Source organism: Marmota flaviventris, chromosome 3, assembly GCF_047511675.1.
Source record: "Marmota flaviventris isolate mMarFla1 chromosome 3, mMarFla1.hap1, whole genome shotgun sequence".
Taxonomy (NCBI): domain Eukaryota; kingdom Metazoa; phylum Chordata; class Mammalia; order Rodentia; family Sciuridae; genus Marmota; species Marmota flaviventris.
In genome coordinates this window covers 21683678-21706663 of record NC_092500.1, presented here as the reverse complement: position 1 = coordinate 21706663, position 22986 = coordinate 21683678, and the positions used below count along the sequence as shown (strand labels likewise).

At 35.9% G+C, this 22986-nt stretch overlaps 1 protein-coding gene across 15 annotated transcripts in view; it reads right to left on the bottom strand.

The window, feature by feature from the left end:
- Anks1b (ankyrin repeat and sterile alpha motif domain containing 1B) overlaps positions 1 to 22986 on the bottom strand; it is a 1114759-nt gene that overhangs the window by 365474 nt on the left and 726299 nt on the right. For 9 of the 15 annotated variants that reach the window (XM_027948031.3, XM_027948338.2, XM_027948405.3 and 6 more), the window contains exon 1: positions 12282 to 12485. In XM_027948031.3, coding sequence (XP_027803832.1) covers positions 12282 to 12485 — 204 coding nt within the window. Of the gene's footprint in view, positions 1 to 12281; positions 12486 to 22986 lie in introns of those variants that run through there. The other 6 variants (XM_027947591.2, XM_027947674.2, XM_027947839.2 and 3 more) reach the window with 1 other exon arrangement.

Genomic DNA, 22986 nt, shown 5'->3' with positions numbered 1-22986 from the left:
AACAAGTGAGTGTCCCTGAGTGTGTTTCTTAAGGAGAGCACTAAATGCAAACTACTTCTGTAGAAGTACTACAGTACTCAGTCAGTCACATATAGTACCACAGGGCCATAAACCAGAGTGGCTCAGTTCTTCAAGTATACATATATATAGTCAATATAATGAGGTATGTGGTGTGTATGAGTGAATTAAAGTGGCATAACTTTCCAACACCCTATGGAGTTATAATTGATACATGGTTACTGAGATAGGTTAAGTATATTTTGGTGTTCCTAAATAATTCATGTAAGCTTTTTCCTTGCATCAAATGTCTTATTCAGACAAGATCCATGAAGCCTTGTGGCAGTTTCTATGTCTCACTGCACTCCTGTCCTGGTTAATCAGTAATTCTAAAGTGGTTTGCCAGATAAACAGAACAGGCACTCTTGTCCCCATTATGATTCATTGCTTACTGAAAGCACACAGCTAGCCTTAATCAAATTCTTAACACCACCTTCTGAACTAGATGGTACTATTTCCAATTTGCACATGGGAAACTGATGTTCACAAAGGTTAAGTGACCAGCTCAGGCTCCCACCCAGTAAGTGAAGAAACCAGACTATGAAAAGCAATTCTGTGTCTTAAAGTGCCACTGTCTTTCCAACTTTTCTTGAGGATGACTGTCTTTTCTACACAGAGCCTAATGATTATAAACCTCAAACAAGCCTGTGACATGGTCCTATATGCTAATCCATTCTCTTAATAAATGCTCTTTCTCATTTTCTAAGATAGTTTTTTTCATATCTTATATATCCTTGAATCTTCCACATCCTTGTCTCATATAACTCACGGGAATACAGAAACCATTAGAGGAAATAGAGTTCTATATTCTCACCACTTTATATACAAATCAGTACTCATATTCTCTATTTCTCTTCTGTTACAATAGGGATGTCCCTATTAGAGACTAATCCCACCACTTGTTTCTGGATCTCAATCCCTCTCATGTTTATTCTTTTAGTGGACTCCCCTTTTTTTCTGAATATTAATACTTTTCTTTCTACCTAAACTTTCCTTTCAGTACCCAAACATGACTCGAGTCTTTCCTATTAAAAAAAAAATCTTCCCTTTGACTTCCAAATTACTTGTTAGCTACTCAATCATTTCTTTGCTCCCATAGTCAGGAATATTTCTTTCAAGAATTTTTCACCATGTATTATATCCAATGCAAAATGGCTTCTGTAGCTCTTATTTCTTGTCAGGGTCTCCAGTGGCCTTTATGTTGCCAAAACCAATGGTTACCTTTCTAGTCACATCTCACTTTTTTTTTTTTCATTAGCATTCTACCCAACTGATCACTTTCTCATGGAATAAGTTCTAGGGGAAAGATAGTTTTGCTTTTAGACATGGAGTTTGAGGGGTCAGTAGTATATGAGGTAGAAAACTTTGTGGGCTATTGATGAAGTCACCTGAGGTGAATGTAAGGTGAGAAGAGGGTCAAGAGCTAACCTCTAGCAGAAGGTTAACCTCAGGCAGAAGCCCAGAGGCTACAAAGGAAACAGAGCAGGGCAGCACTGGGATAGGGGATGCCCAGGTGACGGCAGCTCAGTGGGGAGCAGTGGACAAAGAATAAAAACCCTATGCAGATCAGGCATATAAGGCCTGGGAAGCATGTATTGTATTTGGCAATTAGGAGTTCACTGCTCACTGTTTATAAATGACTCCAGGATAATGTCAGAGGCTGATGTTTTCAAGGCCTGACTATATTATGCTGAAGGGCAACCACCAAGTACAGACATTTCTTTCGAGAAGTTTGGCTATGAAGGTAAAAAGGGTTAAGTGGGTAGAGTCTAGTGCAGACAGAATTGAGGGAGGGTTTTTGAAAAAAAAAATAGGCTATATCTGAGCTTGCTGAGATATTGTCAAGAAGAAGGCTTACTTAGTGTCAAACTATTTATGCTAGAACTCAACATAAAATCTATTTCTTCTATTTCTCAAATTGAGATAATGTATGAGTTTTTAAAACTGCAAAATACAGTAAGAATTTAATATAGTATTCTTCTTTCCATTGTACCATAATTACTTACCAGAAATTAAATGGATTGTATTTTTGACTATATAACAAACCCTCACCCACTCTTCCAAAAAGAATCTCCTTATTATTTATTCAGCAGTTCTTAAATGGTTGAATTGGTCTGAATAATCTTTTGCAACTTCCTTTTAAAGATTGAGGGATTTCTGGAGTAGATATTTGCCAGACTGAATGTTCTTGTTAATTTGTTCTGGGGTAGTGGATAACTGGATGGGCAGCTCCCTCTTTTACAAGATTACTACTCTCTGATAAAAGAATGTGTGATATAACTTCTGTCAAATAAACTTGAGACACTTCAGTTTCTAGGCCTTGAATTTCAAGGTCTCTAAAACTCTAAAAGAATAAAACTAATTCTTCTTTCTAGCCATCTAAACAGACTTTGGTTTACAAATACAAAATGTTCCACAATGCTTTATGTATGAATCCTAATCATCTTTGCTCAAGCTGAGAGAAGATAAGAGTATGACAACATGAAATTTAATTCTATGGGATTGAGGGGCACAAATAATTACCTGATGCTCAGAGACCTATACTAATCACTTATTTTATTTTTCTCTCCTCCTATATGACTCTGTAATTCACAAGTAGAGACATAAAGATTCTTGTTTCTCAATACTGTTGTAGGTCATGTGCTCTTGGATAGTTCTCAATGTCTAAGAACTGCAAGATATATACAAACCAATATGGGTTGTCTGGGATGAGGTCAGGGAGATGCTCTTCAGTGTTGTCACTACATCTCTCTAGCCTGAGTGTTTTTATGATAAATATTTGTAGCTATTTATCAGGACAACTCATTATACCTTAGGAAGAATTATTTCTGAAAGACAAATCATGTCTTTCATGAACATTGCTGCATTTAGATGGACTGTCACCTGTATGCATGAAATTATTCCACTCAGAAGGTGTCACAGTCTGAGGACAAACTTGACCTGGAAGTTCATCTGTATTTTTATAACCCCGTGTATGGTGAGAAGCATTTTATCTGGATTACCCTATCTCTGCACATGGCAAATTGCTCTCTCACCTCTCTCAATGCTTCTCTGAATCATCATCTCCCCAAGAACAAGGAATGCTTATGTTACTGTTGTTTGCCCAGACTAATGCCTTTCTCAGCTCACCCAGATATACTGCTCTAGCTGGAAGCTTTTCTGTTGGACTCACATTGACCTGGATTTGACTCTTGAGTGCTTTGGATCAGATAGTTAGCATCTCCATTACTAAATTTTGTCATTTGTAAAACTGGGATAATACTACATACTTTGTAACATTTGTGGTGGAGGGAAAGATAATATATGCAAAAGTAAGCGATGGTTATATTATTAGGTCAGTTATGTTTTTTTCTATAAAATATTATTACCTAATCATCTATTTCTTGGGGGATCTTCTATCAGATTGTTGTCAAATGTAAGGATGTCAAACAAATGAATATTTCTTGAAATACATTTATTTAGGGATAAGTAGAGGCTGGGCTAGATAGGTAGAAAGTTCTCTGTTCTGGTTTTGCTGCTTCTCATATTAACTAGCAGTATGATATTGTATAGTACCCATATACTGAAAAATATAAGTTAGTAGAAAGATTACACTTATCATTGATGAAAGAGTACTATTAGATTTTTTTAGGCATTTGAAACCTCATATAAATCTCAAGTAGATAGATTTTAATTCAATTTAGCAAGCATTTATTTGAATGACTATTATCTCTGCTTGGCCTACTGAGGGATAATAAAGGATACATATGTACATGTATCTATTGAGGACTGTTTGAGTCAAATTGTGTCACCCTAAATTTATATGTTAAAGTCCTAACTTGAGAAATTCAGCATGGGACCTTATTTGGAAACAGGGTCTTTACAGAAATAATTATGTTAAAGTCATTAGGATAGGCCCTGATCCAATGTGATTGGTGTCCTTATAAGATGATGAAATTTGGGCACAAACATACAAACAGAAAGACAGTATTGAAACACAGTGAGAAGATGGCCATCTCTAAGGAGACAGACCCAGAACAGATCCTTCCCTTATAGACCTCAGAGGAACCAGCCCTTCTAATGCTTTGATTTTAGATTTCTCACTTCCAGAACTGTGAGACCATCATGGACAAAAGTGAAGGTCCATATTTACTTGGTGATTAGGGTTCTGTCTTGGTTAAAGTAGAGGTCTTCTCAAGAAGCAGTATGGGGGGATGGGAAGGTAATAAGCAGTAAGATAAAGAAATCCTTTAAAGGGTTAGAAGAAGCATAAACTAGGGGTGTTTCAAGGAAGAGCCAGAGCTTGGTATCTGCAATATAGCAGTGTCTCATGGGAAACATTTGCTGAACAAATGAAGGGAGACAGGATGAAACTGTGTGACTTTACTGAATTGAGTAAGGACATTTCAAAAGGTCAGAGAAGTTTGGTTTTGTAATTCTGACTCTGCTGGAAGTTTCTTTTTTTCAACCTTGTTGAGTTCCATTCCCTTCGTTTATAAATAGAGATAAAAATATTTCCTGATAGATCGACGGTGAGAATTACATGAAATAATTTATATGAAACTATATAGAACTTAAAAATTCCATTCAATCAATATTTATTGGGAGGCTGCTAGATGCTAGGCACTGTGCTAGACTTCAGGAATACAGAGATAAACAAGATCCAAGCTCTCTCTCTCTAAGAAACTCAGTTTCTAGGGTAGAAGCAGATATCTGACAGATAAAACAACTGCAATGCAATACAATAAGGGCTGGAAAGGACTAAGAACAGGGTGCTATGGGTGCACAGAGATGGGCAGAATGCCAGCCAAATGACTGGACGTATTAAAGAATGTCTCCTGGAGGAGGTGTTGCTTAAGCTGATTGATGAACAGTAGTTAGGTGAAGAAGGAGGAGAAAGGAATTCCATACAGAGGGAACAACAGACTTTCTTTGTAGTTGTGTTTTTCTAGTTCCTATGCCTGTGCTGAAAATGTATTCCAGGCTGCTTAGTTAAAGCAAAAACACCCTGCTTGGCTCTTGTCAGACTCCTGAAGGCCGAATCTTGCTCTGAACATTCTCAGCTACTAGCTGGGTTATCTTGAAAACAAATAAACTTTCAGGAACCCTTTGAGCAGGTATAGCCATCTATACCTGGCTCATTTTCTTTCTCCTGCCTTCTTTCCTTTCTTCCTATCTTTCTTTCTCCTTTTATTACACATTTGCTGTGTTTACACATATAAACTATGTGCTAGATCTGGAGATACAGAGGATCAAAGTATATTTCTAATTTTTGAGGAGTTCAAGATCCAGAGCAGGGTCAATAAACTATATGGCCCATTGACCTAATCTGTCTGTGTTCTTTAAAGTTTTATTAGAACACAATCGCAGCCATTCAATTTACTTATTATCTGTGACTATTTTATGCTACAACACCAGAACTGAAGGGGTAGAACAGAGACTATGGAGTTTGAAAAGTCTAAATTATTTACCAAGTGGCCTTTACAGAGAAAGTTTGCCAACCCTGTTCTAGTGTTTATGTATGACAGAGATAGTAGGGATGGACAGACAAGAATATAAGTGATATAATCCAATAATGTATGTTTTAAGAAAGTATACTACAGAAGAAGGGATCCTAATCCATACTTGGAAGGTCAGAAAAGAACTGACAGCTAGAAGTGACAACTAAGGGATAAAGGATAAAAAGGAGTTAAGTGGGAAAAAGGATGATTCTTGGCAGAGAGAATAGAAAGTGCAAAAGCCAGGCAATGGAAGGGAAGTATGCAGTTCCCTACTGCAAAGAGAGGAAATGCGGAGAAAAGGTTGAAGAGTTAGCTGGGGCCAGGTCACAAGGGTTCCTAAATATGAAAGCCAAGCTACGGATTTTGGAAATATCTTACCATCTCCCACAGGCAGTTGAGAATCTCTGAAGGATCTTAAGCAGAGTAGTGCAAAAGTAAACGTGTGCTTTAGAAGATCACTTTGGCTGCTGTAACAGTTAACATTTGTTGTACATTTATTCCACGCCAGGTCTGTGCCAAATGCTTTGCATGCATACATGCAAATGAAAATGTTTACTGAGTACTTGAACAGCACTGGAAACCAGGTAGAAAGAGGTGGAACAAAGAGAACTAATATGGATCTCAGAGAACCAAGGATCTCCCTGAGGATGGAAGGGCGGCGTGCCGCCAACATTTACCCATGGAAGATTAAAACAGAGTGATGGGAAAGGGCAGTGTAGTGCCATGGAACCCAAATGGGGAGTAAATAACAGTAAGGAATGCAGAGAGAAAATCAGATACCGCGAAGAGGGCAAAGAAATGAAGTGAGGGGAAAAACTGGGTGGGGATTTGCCAAGAAACAGATCACAGCTGACTTAAAAGAGAACAATTTTAGCAGAGAAATTGGGAAGCTGGCTGGATTATAAAGAAGGTAAAGAGGTGACTGGAAGTGAGGAAATGGAGGTCACTGCCATTGAACACTTGCTTGAGCAATATCTCCTTTTAAAGAAGAAAAGAAATATGATTCTGGTTGGATTTCTTAAAATAAACCTCTAATTCGGCAGTTTTAGTAAGTTTTCTGACTCATGAGGTAAATTCTTGATCCCAAATATCTGGTCATTTGAAGCAATACTGGAGATCAAATTATGCAAATATGCTGCATGACTAAATTAAAGGCCAATTCATGTGAGCATTAGTTAGTAATGGGAGTTATATTACTGCATTATTAGAAAATGGGGCAGTGTATTTTAATGCTTAAAAATTTAATCAGAGAAACTTCCAGATGGGAGAAAAGGCTCTTTTCTATCATGATTAAAATTGTGGCTAATGTGTTCTCTGAAAGCCATTCTTCCAACATGGCCATTCCTGCACATGACCTCATTTCCAACTTTCTGCTGCACAAGCAATCAGTATCCTTCCAAGGCTAATGGGATACACAAGAACAATTAATAGCTCTGCCAGCACCAGTATTGTACCCTGCATCTTTAAAGAGCTCAAAATATTAAATAACTACCCAAAAGAATATTTCTCCTAGAACCCTGATTAGATTGGTTTTTACCAATGAGTACCTTGAATCATAAAGAAGAAAAACTATACAAATGGGAAGTCTTACTTTAGTTCTCTCTCACACCATTGCCAGACTTTTGTTATCTATTATGATTGTAATTAAGCTGTAGTCCAGATAAAGAATGATTCCCTTTTGGCACCGATTTTTAGATAGCGACAGATTTTAAATGCCAGTAGTTGAAAAAATTATATACACCTCCCCCACCTGCACCCCCACCCCCTACCAAAACTGGGTTTGTAACTACTGGTCTAATGAGTTTTTAAAATTATACCTGCACTTGCAATGTAAGGCCACCCACTCAACTCAAAGTCTAGGCTGTTTCAGATATAGGAAGGGACAAGAATGAGATAGGTATTTTTCTCTTATACCTTCCAATCTCAGTAACTCCATGAGAATTTCCTAAACAATATTTCAATAAGAAATCATCAGGCGGTTATTAGTTTTATCTTTTAGGGACAATATGTATTTCTAATTCACAAGTTTAACTTGTTACTTAGATCCCAACATGGTTCTAAGATACTTCAGAAGTCATTTTATCAGGCCAAAGTTATATAAAAGTGGAAAAGAGATGTAAGTCCATGAGCATGTAAAATGCACCACAGAAATGGGGGGGGGTGTCAATTAAATTTATACTTGTAAGCTCAATCTTGCTGAAATCTTTTGTTCAGATGGATGACTACTATGAGTTCTGTGGCTTCACTTCACTATCTAATAGGCACTACTCACTTTGACCTCCAGCAAGTCCTTTGTGAAAGCTCTCCACCCAAGTGTACAAAATGCCAGTTCATGTAAGGATGTCAGTATTATTTTCATATCTAACTCCATAAAGGCTGCATTTTGAACATTTTAATAATGGTTAAATTAGCCAAAATGAACAGAAGATGCTTCCTCTGTTTTGGTCAGAGTTTACAAATATAACTGTCAGCTAGTTATGGTAAGGTCATGAGTCAGTCCTCCTCTAAGTAATATAATTTTCTTTACTGTCTTCAGACTATAAATCTACTATAACACTGCTAAATTTTGGTGCCTATATTTTTTTCTTTACTTTATGCTATGACAGATATCTTGTTCTGTTAACTACTATAATTTGTTGCTGGAAAAACAATTACTATTAAGTACACATGATGGAAAGACAAAGGACCAATATCCCTGAGATATAGTGTGTATCTGTGTGCATGCACATGCACAAGTGTGTGTGTTTATGAATGAAGGAATGTGTGTGATGTGAATGCAAACATTATGATAGGTCTGAGGGCAATACTATCTTGCTTGAGAACAAAAGGTCATGTCTTGTTCACTGTTACATTCCTAGTACTTAACACAGTATCTGGCACAGAAAATGTTTAAAGACAATTTGTTGCATGAATTAGAGAAGGGTACATGTTCCCATTGGTAAAACAAGGTTACTAGTTTAAAAATGAGACTGGAGTTTTATCCATAACAATCTTTTGTGCATTTGGTTTTTGGGGGCTGATTTATATATACACAGCATTATTCTAGGAGTTGTGTGTAAAGCAAGGGAAGTGAACACGTAAAACTTGGACTTGAGGAGCTTCTAGTTTAGTTGGGGAGACAAGATATAAACCACTAAAACTTAATTCTAGAGAGAGAATAATGGCATGCCAAATGTAATTTTTCATACCATATGTAACCATGATATGAATTCAGAGGGGGAAAAAAGGCTGCTATGGACTGGAGTTGTTAAAGAAAAGCTCTGTAAACAAGGCAGGAAATGGGTTAGACCTTTGGAATAAAAGACAGGGAAAGGAAAGAAAACAGCAGTCTGTGAAGTGTGGGGAGAGAATCCAAGGGTAAAGTCATAGGGACAAGAAGAGATGGTTTGAGACTTAAAACTAGGGAAGAAGTCATTAGACTTAGGAAAAGAAAGGTGGTAGTAGAAATAAACCTAATAAGGAAATAGAAGCATGTGCATTCTGTGTAATACTTACTTTATACCTAAACTTCTTGGTGGAAAAAAATAACGTTGAAACAGACACTCTGTGTATGTTGCAAATTTGGGGTGAAGGAATGAGGTGTCAGAAGACCCCAGCGGCACTTCTAGGGCTGGTGAGCAGCAGAAGTGCGTAAGCAGGAGGGAGGAGATGAAGTATGACTTCAGAGGGAGGAACAAGCAGAGTGGGACCTAGGGAAGACTTCAGGATTCTGTTGTGATAGGACTTTTTATTTTAACACATGTGTGACCTTACCAAAGTCTTAGGCAACCTGAGGTAATTTTGTAGCTATTCTTTGATTGTACCAATTTTATTTATTTGCTATTTTGAAGGATACAAAGGGTCCAATTTGTGTGCACAACTATTCTACAAAACAGAATGAAATGCATAAAGAAAAAGTTTGGTATTTTAACTTGAAGATATAGAAAAACATTTCACATATCTTTAAAATCAAGGATAAGTATCAAGAGCCTGAAGGAGAAGCAACAATTGACAGGTATTTAAAAGCAAGTGCAGTGGATGGGAGTTCCTCTAACCATGTCTAGGAATTGATATAAGTAATCTCTATTAAAGTTAATTATAGCCATGCAGACAAATTTTCCATATATTGTGTTTATATATGAGAGTATATAGAATAGATTTAGCAAAAAAAATGTTTAAAGCTTTCAATAAATACTTTAAAGTTACTCATATGGATCCTTTAAACTCACATTAATGGAATATTGATTAAATGAAAAGTTAACTCCTGGGAATGTTTCCTAAATAAAGCATGTCTATGCATGGATGTACTATGATGTTTCCACCAACATTAATTATACCCTCTTGATGTCTACTGTCTTGTTCTAAAAAACTAATAAGACCGGCACTACATCATAGTTAACAGAAGCGTGGTGCTTGTTGCTTAGGCAACAAGATGAATAAATGCAGGTCAGAATGTGCTTCAAGAAAAACAAAAGCTAGAATATGATACCAAGTGAAAACTAGCAAGTCTAAAAAAGATTTTTCACCACATAATTGAATTCTGCTTCTTAAAGTGGGCCAATCATATTAGTGTACTTTAAGTTCATAACTAAATAAATTAGGTTATGGAGATCAATAAATGATTTTTATAAAGGTAAAAATTCATTTCTTGTTCTAGTAGCAAATAGATGGTGTACAACAGCATGTAAAGCAGTAACTGATGACACCATTTTATGAATGCTTCATTTTCAAAATGAATTAACTCCTCTACATGATAACTCAAAAGTTTTTTTAAATTCTGTATCATAAAGAAAGTATTTGGCTCACATGAATTAATAATGTGTTCTTATTTTCTGAAAAATTATATTTAATACTTGGAATTAAACAAGTAAAGAAAATAATCTATGATTAGACCTTGATTTTGCTGCACATGTCCAGGATCTTTACCTTCCAGATACATTTGTAGTGCTTGTATATAATTTATTTATGAATGTATTTTATGATCTCTCCCAAAATTCTTATTTAAAATCCATGTGATTAACCTTTCAGTCAGAGGCTTTTAAAAAGGGATTATATTTGTTCATAGTATTTAACATTCAGAGGAAAAATCAAGCTGGAATCAAGTATCTCAGTATGGCCAAATGACCGAGAGTATTAAAAAACCTGAGGTCTCATGAGACCTGAGTTCTCATGGACCACAATAAATTTGGACAAGGGTCTGAGGGATGGGAATGAGAAAGCTCCATTTCAAATAGAGACAGGGAGAAAGAATAAAGATGTTGAAATGTATACTAAACATAAATAATGATGAAATGACTTACTCTGTTTGATAGTTACCCTACTTCTTAATTCCATTTAATGGAATTAAACTTAGGGTCCTAAGTTTGTTTAAATCTCAGTGTCCTAAGACTTTCACAGCATTTGAAGAACTTTCCCTCTTTTCCTATTAAAATAAAACATCTTATCTAGCTAGTAAAAGTACTTGATAAATTCGAGAAAAATAACAGTAGCTGCATCTCTAATTATTTTTTAAAAACAACAAAACACTCATTAAATGTTATATGTACATAATTTCTTAAAATCATGACTTACTAAATTTATGGCTTCCCACCCCCCCAAAGTTTACAAGCAAACACATTTTTGGGAAAGGAGCAGAAGTTCAAGAATTTTAATAATCTTCCAATCTACATAGTCAAGCCCAGCTTGGAGAAAAAAATAATATCACATGAAAATAAAAAGATCTGACTAGCTCTAAGTATTTTTACGATCAGTTCTGGTATTAGCAAGCTGCAGGTGTCAGCCCCAGCATTTTATTTAAGAACAACTATTAATTATTTCTACAAGTAATTTGCTTGCTACATGCCCATGTTATATAGGTCTCTCTAAATTTAGGGATCAGTGTTATGTGTGGTGGGAGCTTAAAAGCAAGGAAAGGCAATAAGGGCTGTGACGTAGCTTTACAAGAGGAACTGATGAGCACTGGGGGAGGTATGGGAATGATTAGAAAGCCAGATTGTCATCAGCACACCTCCCCATCCTTCCTCACCTATATGCATCACAGTGGGAAGTTTGCACACACCAGGTTTAAACTGCATGTAGACCAGGATTCAGAAGTACATGAATGTATTCAGTGCATCTATCCCTCTTTCTACATGCTGACAACGAATTGACCCAAGTGTTTATTTTCCACCTAAAGTAACAAACAATACTTCATTGCTCTTCAATCAGCATGTGTAAGTAAGTTAATACTCCCCATAATTGACCATCTGAAGCAGTTTGCTAATGAACCAAAGGGTGTCCGAATGATTTAAACTGCTTATTGAATAATTATCAGGAAAGAATGATTTTTACACCATCAGCATAACAAATTGTCTAATTAATCACTAAATGCTGATGCTCAAATAAAATAATAAGGTTTAGGAATGTAGAATTAGTTGAAGAGTGATACAATCTAACTGGGTATACTAAGATCACAATTTATATAAAAAAAAATCACACAAAGAATGACAAGGAGAATATAAATGTTAATCTTCTCCATTGCCTATAAATACTCTGCCGGCTCATTCATATAACACATATGTATATGGATGCATATAGATCTCATTTTCAGCAAGTGTCTAATATGTACACAGTAAGTTTAGTCCTAAGGGCATTCAATTTTCTGATGCAGTTACATATACAAAACTGATCGGTTTGGAGCAAATCAGGCTGCCTCTGAGCTATGTAAGACACATAAGAAGCAAAGACAGACAAAAGGCAGCTCCCTGGACACAGAGAGCATCTTACCATAAACTGCACATTGTCAAATCCATTAGCCATCAGGTGGTTCTCGTACTGAGGTAGCCCAATGCTTTCCAACCATTGTCCCACTGTTTGGACAGGGCATCTGGGTCCTGTAAGAGGATGAAGAGGGAAGCGTTTAAGCAGGGAGTAGCCGTCCACGGGGTAATAGCGGTAGTCCTGGGCTGAGAGGTGGCATTGCCACATCATGCTCCTGGGAAAGTTGCTATCAAAGGAGCCCGCCAGCTTGACAGATTAATGTTCTCAGCGAGAGAGCAAAGTCAGAAGTAAAACATAGTTTGCCAGGCAGGCTGTGGAGTGACTTGATCCTAGCTCCACATTTCTTACATATTAATCTTTACTACCGACCAGTACGTCATACAGCCCCCAAAACCAGGCAGCAGAAGAAGGCATATCAAGCTGTCAGCTTAGGCTGGTCTGCGTTCTATGTGATTGTTGGAGTACTCCACAATGAGCAATGCACGGCCAGCAGCCAGAATTCTTTTTATCAAGTACTCCTACACTCATCAGTATGCAGCTCCATGCTCCTTGCTCCCCCTCGCTTGCTCCCCTTCATTACCCAGCCCAGGCTACACCTCGCATTTTCAATAATAGCCATCAGATAAGGCAGATTTTTTTTGTCTGCAAGCTGTAAGCCTGCTGCTGCTGCTTCCTCCTACACACCCATCCAAGCGTCAATCTTGAATGATGAGAGCAGTCAAAACAAATGCAGAAAATAGCAAGACTCAAAAGCAAACCAAAGTGCTTCAATCTGAATTGAATCTTCATACTGGTTCTACATTACCGGGCTATTTGTTGTGGAATTTTACGTTTCAAAAGACACCAGGAAATGCAAAGCTTGAACTATAGCTTATAACAGGGCTCACGACAGGTTCCTCTTTCCCTGTTCCCTTTTCTCCCTTCCTTTCCTCTTTTATTCTTTTAAATGCAGCACAGATAAATGTTTCTGATCTAAAGCTTCACAGTGTTTGGAGAATAATTATTCTTTTTCTTTACATGCCGTATAAAAATGAACCTCTCTGAGATGCTTTTTTTTTTTTCCTTTTTGAACTACTGCAACATATAGAAACTGCATCGTAATCTTGAAGTCAAGATAATCCATTCCTAGTTTCCCAGGGCTTCTTCTAAACAAAAATATTATTAGGCACAAGAAATCCTTTTCCCCTCTGGTATTTATAACCCTATCTGCCAGGGTTATAATTCTTAAATAGTTACAAAGGTAATGTTAACTGGGTAGAATTTTTTAATACAGAAGAGGAGCCCTAACCAAAAATAATTCAAGAATAACAGATGTAAATGTGTGAGTTTTACTGAATGGCAGACAGACTGAGTAATTTATTTAATAATTGGGAGAAACCAGAGATTAATAATAGAACTCACAGGACTACATCATCAGGAAGAATAGAGTCTTAAGACTGAAAGAGAACTTGAAGAAAGGTTAGTCTGACCTCCTTCCTAAGGTGAGAATTCCTTGTTACTGTGTTCCTGAAAGAATAATACCCAGCTTCTACTTGAATACTGCCTGTAACAGAGCTCTTACTACTCACCAACAAGCCTCCATTTATTAGAAAGATATTTTACTTCCTACCTCACTCCTACTCTCTGGCTCCAGCTCTGCTTCGGAGTCACACATTTTGGGAACAGTGCCTCTTCCTCAGAAACACTTTAAAAAAATTCAAGATTACTCTCTCCCCCTCCAGAACAGCACTGGACACATTACTATTTATTGTGCCCAATAAGTATTTATTGAATAAATAAAACATCCTTTTTCTTTTTTCCCTAAGTCATGTTTTTCCCTATTTCCTTTCTCTTTTTAAGGACACTGTCAATCTCTCCAACACACAGACATTAAACCTCAAAATACCTCGTACCCCTCTCCCACTACTGACACCAGCCCCCAAGTGGCAGTCATCCTTCATCACGGTGTCATCCATTCTCTTACTTCCATTTCCTGTTTTGTGTTTATGGAACTGACATCTCCTTTGGCTTTTGAACTCTTAGTTCCAGCCCACCTAGCCTAACACAACAATGACTTCTATATTGGTCTTCCCACCTCTGGTATTTTAAAATCTAATTTATACATGCTGTCAGAATAATCTCAAAGACACGGCTCTGATGACTATTCCCTGTTTCAAAACCCTTATGTGTTTTCTATTGACGTCAAAATAAACTCCCAAGTCCTGTGATGACATTTTGGGGTCTTCATGATGACTGTAAGTCATCGAACCTTTTTCCCTCTTTCCTTTATACCCCTTCCCCAATTCTCCAGCAAGGGATATTACTAGCTGATCTCAGAAGGCAGCCTGTAATAAGCTCTGGCTGGTTTCATTATGTCCCTGCACTTATATCCATTTGCTGCCATTTCCTTTATGAATCTTCTTCTAATCCTCCCTAACAGGAATAAATCTCTTTCTTTTCTGTCTTAAAGGGCATTTTTTTAGAAGATGCATTGCAAAAACAATTTTTCTAACTTACACAATAGTTATTTGTGTATAATATTCATTTCTTAAAAGCAAGGAATATACCTTATTGACACTGCACATAGTAAGAATTCAATTTGCACCTGCTAAACAAAATAATGTAATGCTAAACAAAAATTTAACAATTGAAACTTACATAAGGTTCTCTTATATTCAGATTTAAAATTTGTATTTTTAACCTATATCCCCAAACTCTGAATATCTTTGAAAAGAAGATATTTTAGTTTTTGAATATAATTTTTAGGTCTGGGTTTTTGTTCATTATCCTTGTCCCCTTTTTGAGTAAGCAACTCTGGGTGGATCGCAGTGTACCTGATTACAGTTTATCCTTGATTGCTTTGGATCTTTTCAGATGATCAAAGAATTTGTAGGAGAACATGAATGAATTTTGGTAGATTCTAGTTTCTCAACATTACCTGCACAAGTAGCTGAAAACAAGACTCTATTTGTCCCTGATCAGCTCCACAGTTGTTACAACACAAAGTTAAAGATAAGTCTCAGTTATAGCTTCTCCTAGGATGCCATCCACAGTGTTTTCCCTGAACATTTTAAGTTATGAGTAGGTGAATAAGCTATATAAAAATTGAGCAAACATGAAAATAGCATTTTGGATTGGCAAGATAGTTCCTCAAATTCTAACTCATTTCTTAAGATACAAAACAGGGGCCAAGTGCAGAATACAGCACCATAAAACTCCTAGATAGCAAATCATCTTTGTTAAAATAAATGAATAAAATGATAATGGAAATAGCTTTCTTGAGATTTTGATTTCTTAATAATTGGAAAGGGAGAGTTATTTCAAGATTCAGATTGCTATATAAAATACAGCTCAGAGAGATTATTAGTTGGGGGAAGTAGTCAAGAAGAGTAGGGAAGAGAAAAAAGATCATGAGCCATGTTGTTGGCTTGTGTTTTTTTTTTAAAGAATTTTTTTTTCATGAGTTGTAACAGAACCTGGTTCAGGCCTGAAATCACTTTTTTAATAGTGCTTAAATATATTCCTCACTTTGCTTAAAATACTTTCTCAGAGTCTTGAAATTCTTGGAAGCATCACAACACATTATTGACCAGGCACCCTTATACAACTAGAACTTCTTTGAGTTCTGAAAGTCAGATAAGAGGAGTGACAGGAGGAAAAAAAGAAAAAGAAAAAGAAAAAAAACCCATTTATTTAGGGTTCTCATGGGTTTGAACATTGTGGTGTGGATTATTACTTTCATTATAATAAGGAAACCAAAGCTCAGTGTATGTGAAAAAACAAGGAATTTTCTTTGGCACAGTCTTCTGAAAAAACAATTCAGAAGTTCCACTCCCAGAAAGGCAGTGCGAGGACCTTCACACAGCCAATCCCAGATAAAAAGGTGTAATTGCTAAAAATTGGAAACAAAACAAAAGACTACACCAAAATTTCAAAACCCCAAATAACAAAACAACCAATGCCTCTGCAGTGTCCTAAGACCATACAGTGGATGAAGAATATTTATTCAAAAGGTCTACTAAGACTTAGTAATATCAGAAAGATTCCTTGACACTTTAGCCATGACTTGCTTCCACCTGCCCTCACAACCTGAGGCATGTCCCCATGCACTAATTCTGGATGAGGGCACTCAAGAGGATGGACTCTCTCCTGGGCTCCCAACCAAAGGATATGAATAGGTAATTATCAAAAGGGGCAGGCCAGCATTTCTAATATCCTCTAACTCTAAACTGTAGAGATTAAATTCCTGATGAGTAAGGTGGAGAGGCTGGAAGCTTCTTTTGTTATTGAGCCCCACTCAAAGATCCCAGAGTCTACCTCCGTTTTGGTATGGCAAGAATAATGGGATACCATATTCCTCTAGAGTGGAGGTTCTATGCCCAGAAAGGTGAGCTAAAAAGACCAGAGGCTATTTTCCCTATCCTGTGCCCAGGAGAGTGGCTCAAAGGTTTTGCTTAAGGGGAGAGTCAGTCCATAGGAACCAAAAGCTTTACAATGCTCTCTGCCAGGACTGACTTTACTTGAAAAGGTAAAAAGAAATTCAAGCCTAAAGAATTATACAAAGAAATGGAAATTTTGCTGATGAATTATTAAAAGGAGGCTAGTTGTTATGGTTTAAATATTAGGTATTCCCCCAAAGCTCCTATGTAAGATAATAAGTTTAGAGATGAAATGATTGGGTTATGAGAGCCCTAATCTAATCAGAGGGTTAATCCTGATAGGTGGTAACTGTGTGCAGGTAAGGTGTGGCTGGAGGAAGTAGATCATTAGGGATATGTGTTTGGGGTATATATTTGATTTTAGTCTCTCTCTGCTTATTGGTGGCCATGTCCTGACTTATTCCACCATGATGTTGTACCTCACCTTAAACCCTGAAGAATGAAGCTGGCCATCTATGGACTGAGACCTCTGAAACCATGAGCCCTTAAATAAACTTTCTTCCTTAGAATTGTTCTTATCAGGTCTTTTGGTCACAGCAGCAAAAAAGCTGAATAAAACACTAGTACACTGCATTAGAGCAACAAACTAAATGGTAGCCCAGTAGTTTAGAGAACCAGGAAAGGAGGCATTTCCAAGAGCCCTGCTGTCATCAGAACAAACCTCAAAGACTGACTTAAAAACACTGCTTAAATTTATTTGGACCAGTTTCTGGAACCATTTATACTTTAGGAAATTGACCATAGAGCAATCAATTGGCAATTAGTGGAACCTAATATCTAGGTGTGATATCAAATGAGGCAGACAAAAGAAAGATTAGTGAAAGAGACAAGGGCGTTTCCAAGATGACAGTGCCCATGGCCAAACCTGCACCTTTGAATGGATAAATACAATACAATGTGGTACATTCATTCAATGGAATAATAGTTGAAAATAAAAAGAAACAAGTTCTAATACATGCTATGACATGGATGAAATTTGCAAGCATCATTCCCAGTGAAAAAAGCTGATCACAAAAAACCCATATGTTATATGATTCCATTTATATAAAATGTTCTGGAGAGACAAATCTATATAGAAAAAAAGTAGGTTAAGTGTGTCTAGGGCTGGAGAAGGGTATTTTGGAGGAAATGGAGACTGATTGTTAATAGATATTGATTTCTTTTTAGGGTGATAAAAATGCTTTATAATTGTGGTAGTTGTACAATTGTGAATATACTAAAAAACACTGGATTGTTATTATCCATTAGATTGTATGTGGGTGAATTGAATGGCATATGAATTATATCTCAACATGTTTAAAATTATTTAATAAGATATAAAATGAAGATAAAAATAAAAATATTTCTTCATATTTCTCTAAGTATATAAGAATACAAAACGTAATTGAATATAAATATGCATTATGATTATTTTATGGTATTTTAGTGCTTTGGGTTTTTTTTTTGTCTCCATTTTTCTTGGTTACTACTTCCTATAATCCATATTATCCATCCTTCTTGCAAGGTTATTCATGTTAATAATCTAGTATACATATACCCATGCTTAAATAACACACACACACAGATGTTCAGATATATATGCACATGTGAGGTATTTTTCACATTATTTCATAAAAACAGAATCATATCACACTTCTGTGAACCTCGCTTTTCTCATTCAAGAAAGTCTTATGGAACTTCTACTAAGTAAATTTAAGCTCTAATTTATCATTTAGAATAGTCCAGAATACAGATATTGCCATAGTTTATTCAGTTCTTTGCCTGATATCTCAAGGACCACCCCTTATTTAAGGTTATTATTTTTAAATTTTCAGATAACTGTAGACTCATATGCAATTATAAGAAATGTATTCATAGAGTGATTCTCTATAAGATTTCACTATTCTGATAACATCTTGATCTATATCACAATGCTATAGCACAAGATGACAAACAAGTAAGCAATACTGTTAAAATCCATTGATCTTAGTTAGATTTCATCTGTTTTACATGAACTTACGTGTGTGTGTAGAGTCCTATGGAATTTTATCACATACGAAGATCATGGGACCATCACCAGTTAATATGAACAGCACTATCACAAGAATCCTTCCTGCTAGCCATGGCCATTGTTATGGTTCAGAGGTGAAGTGATTAGATTATGAGAGCTTTAATCTTACCACTGTATTCTAGTTTGAATGAATTAATTGGGTGGTAACTGTAGGTAGGTGGGGAGTGGCTGGGGGGGTAGGCCACTGGTAGGTGTGTCTTGGGGATCATACATTCTGTCCCTAGTTCCCTCTTTCTGCTTCCCATCTGCCAGGAGCTGAGTGGCTTTCCTCCACCTTGCCCTTTCACCATAATGTTCTGCCTTATCTCAGGCCCACAGCAATGGAGTCAATTAATTATGCACTGAACCTCTGAAACCATGAGTCAAAATAAACTTCACCTCTAAGTTGTTCTTGTTGAGCATTTTGATCACAGCAATGAAAACCTGACTGACACAACCATCTCCCCTTCTCTCCTATTCCTTATTCCCTGGCAACTACTAAACTGTATCCTATCTCTATCATTTTGGTTATTTCAAGAATGTTCTATAATATATGTCCTTTGGGAAGCAGCTTTTTTCATTTAATATAATTCCCATGACATCCATACAAATCGTTCTGTCAATAGTTTATTCCTTTGTATTGCTGAGTAGTAGTATGAATGTAAGACAGTTTGTTTAACCACTCATCCATTCTTCTCCATAACGGTTGTATCATTTTACATTACCATTAGCAGTATGTGACATCCTCTGAGCCACTCTATATCTCTGTTACTACAGTTAAATTATATCCTCATAATATTTGCTCCTTATTACCCCTTTCCTACAACCATGTGTGAATCTTAGATGCATTTAACTTACCCATCTTAATTATTCTGGACCAAATTTTACATTTTTATTGTTGATCACTAAATAAATTTTGTTCTAGTCTAACACTACATTTCTTCCTCCTTACCAAATATTTATTTATTTATTTACATAGACATGAAAGTTGAGTGTATTTTGACATATTATACACACATGGAGTATAATTTGTCCTAATTAGGGTCCCATTCTTATGGTTGTACATGATGTGGAGTTTTACTGGTCATGTATTCATATATGAACATGGGAAACTTATGTCTGATTCATTACTGTGTATCCTTATCCTATCTTCCCATCCCTTCCCTTCATTTCCTTTGATCTAATCCAATGAACTTCTATTCTTCCCTCCCCACAAACCCTATTCCTTCATAGGTTAGCATCCACATATCAGAGAGAACATTCAACTTTGTTGTTTTTTTTTTTGGAGGGGGGGACTGGAAATATCACTAAGCATAATAGTATCCAGTTACATCAATTTACCTAGAGATCCTGTGCTTACTAGAAGCAGATGTAGTAGTGAGACGGAATCTTAGACTATTTTTGATTTGCATTTCTCTAATAACTAGAGACATTGAACAGTTTTTCATATATTTGTTGATTGATTGTGTATCTTCTTCTGTGAAGGATCTGTTCAGTTTCTTGGCCCATTTATTGATTGGATTATTTGTTTTGTTAGTGTTAAGACTTTTGAGTTTTTTATATATCCTAGAGATTAGTGCTCTATTTGATGTGCGTGTGGTAAGAATGTGTTCCCAATTAGTAGGTTCTCTATTTGCCTCACTGATTGTTTCTTTGCTGAGAAGAAGGTTTTTAGTTTGAACCCATCCAATTTATTGATTCTTTTTTTTTTTTAATTTTTTAATATTTATTTTTTAGTTTTCGGCGGACACAACATCTTTGTTGGTATGTGGTGCTGAGGATCGAACCCGGGCCACACGCATGCCAGACGAGCGCGCTACCGCTTGAGCCACATCCCCAGCCCCCAATTTATTGATTCTTGTTATTAATTCTTGCACTATAGGAGTCTTATTAAGGAAATTGGGCCTGATCTGACATGATGGAGATTTGGGCCTACTTTTTCTTGTAATAAATGGTTTAATTCCTAGGTTTTTGAACCACTATGAGTTGAGTTTTGTGAAAGGTGAAAGATAAGGGTTTAATTTCATTTTGTTGCATATGGATTTCCAGTTTTCCCAGCACCATTTGTTGAAGAGGCTATCTTTTCTCCAAAGTAAGTTTTTGGCACCTTTGTCTAATATAAGATAACTGTAATTATGTGGATTAGAGTCTGTGTCCTCTATTCTGTATCATTGGTCTACAAGTCTATTTTGGTGCCAATACTATGATGTTTTTGTTACTATTCTCTGTAGTATAGTTTAAGGTCTGGTGAAGTGATGCCACCTGCTTCACTCTTCTTGCTAAAGATTGTTTTAGCTATTCTGGGTCTCTTATTTTTCCAGATGAATTACATGACTTCTTTTTCTATGTCTATGAGGAATGTCATTGGGATTTTGACTGGAATTGCATTAAATCTGTATAGTGTTTCTGGTAGTATGGTAATTTTTGACAATATTAATTCTGCCTATCCAAGAACAAGGGAGATCTTTCCATCTTCTAAGATCTTCTTTAATTTCTTTCTTTAGCATTCTGTAGTTTTCAATGTCATTCATAATAGCTAAACTGTGGAACCAACCAAGATGCCTTTCAGTAGATGAACAGATAAAGAGAATGTGGTATATATACACAATGGAATATTATTCAGCATTAGAAACAAATAAAATCATGGCATTTACAGGTAAATGGATGGTGCTGAAGAATATAATGCTAAGTGAAATTAGCCAATGAGTCAAATGCTGAATGATTTTTCTGATTTAAGGATGCTGATTCTTAATATGCTGTGGGTATTTAGGATTAAATGAACTCTAGATAGGGTAAAGGGGAAAAGGGGAGGGAGGGGAAGGGAGGATGTATGGGGTAGGAAGAAGGTGGACTGTGATGGTCATCATTACCTAAGTACATGTATGAAGACATGAAGGACGTGACTCTACTTTGTGTACAACCAGAGAGATGAAGAATTGTGCTGTATATGTGTAATATAAGTTGTAATGCATTCTCTCATCATATATAACAAATTAAAATTAAAAAATTTTTAAAAGAAAAAAAGAAGAAGATGTATCCCCAACTTTCCATCACATAAGCCTAAGAACCAATTTCCTCAGCAAGACTCCTAAAGACCGAATCCTTATTTATTATTACACAGAATATTTCCAGTTGGTCTACTAATTTTAATTTAGATTTAGTTATTGTAGTTTCATTGATTACTACTATTTCATATCCTCATAACCATCTTCAGCTTTGGATTTATGTTTTTATTTGTTTGTAGTTTCGCTAGGATATTCTTAAATACATTCAGAAAATGTTTTGAACTGATAAAAATAAAAACAGTGTATCAAAATTTGTGAGGTACAACTAAACTTGTACTAGAAACTTATCATAGCATTAAAATGTCTACATTATAAATGAAGAGAATTTCAAAGAAATAACCTCAGCATTCACCTTGAGAAATAAGGAAAAGAAGAAGACAAAAAAAAGTAAACAGAAGTAAGATCAGAGAGAAAATAAATATATAGAAAACTGAAAATCAATAGAGAAAAAGCAATGAAACCAAAAGGTGTTGTTTGAGTTGATGAGTAAAATTGAACATCTTTATGCCAATACATTCAACAACTCAGATGAAAAGGACAAGTTTATTGAAAGGCACAAATTGGCAAGTCTCACTTATGAGAATGCTTAAAACTAAATAGCTCTCTACTAAATTAATTGTACTTTTACTTAAAAACTTTCCACAAAGAAATCTCCAGGCCTCAATGACTTCAGTGCTGAATTCTACCAAATATATAAGGAAGAAATAATGCCAATTCTATACAAGTTCTTCCAGAAATTTGAAGAGAAGAGAATATTTGCTAGCTCATTCTACTAGGTCAGCATTACTCAAATACTAAATTAGACTAAGACATTATGAGAAAAAAAAGCTTTACATAACAATATCTGTTGGGCATAGATGCAAAGATTCATAACCAAATTTTGGTAAATGGTCAACAGCATATTTAAGGTAATACAATAGAATCAACATTTGTTGGAGGGTCTAGCTAGTACAATTATTCATAAAAAGGAATAAAATAAACTGTATCCAGATTAAAGAGGATGAAATAAGTGTTTTTATTCACATATGACAGGATTTTCTATATACAAAATCTCATGAGATACACATAAAAATTATCAGAATTAAAAAGTGAGTTTAGTAAGATTGCAAGATAAAGGATCATATGCAAAAATCAATTGCATTTATCTATATTAATAATAGATTATCAAAATTTGAAGTCCTAAATTATGCTATCCTAAA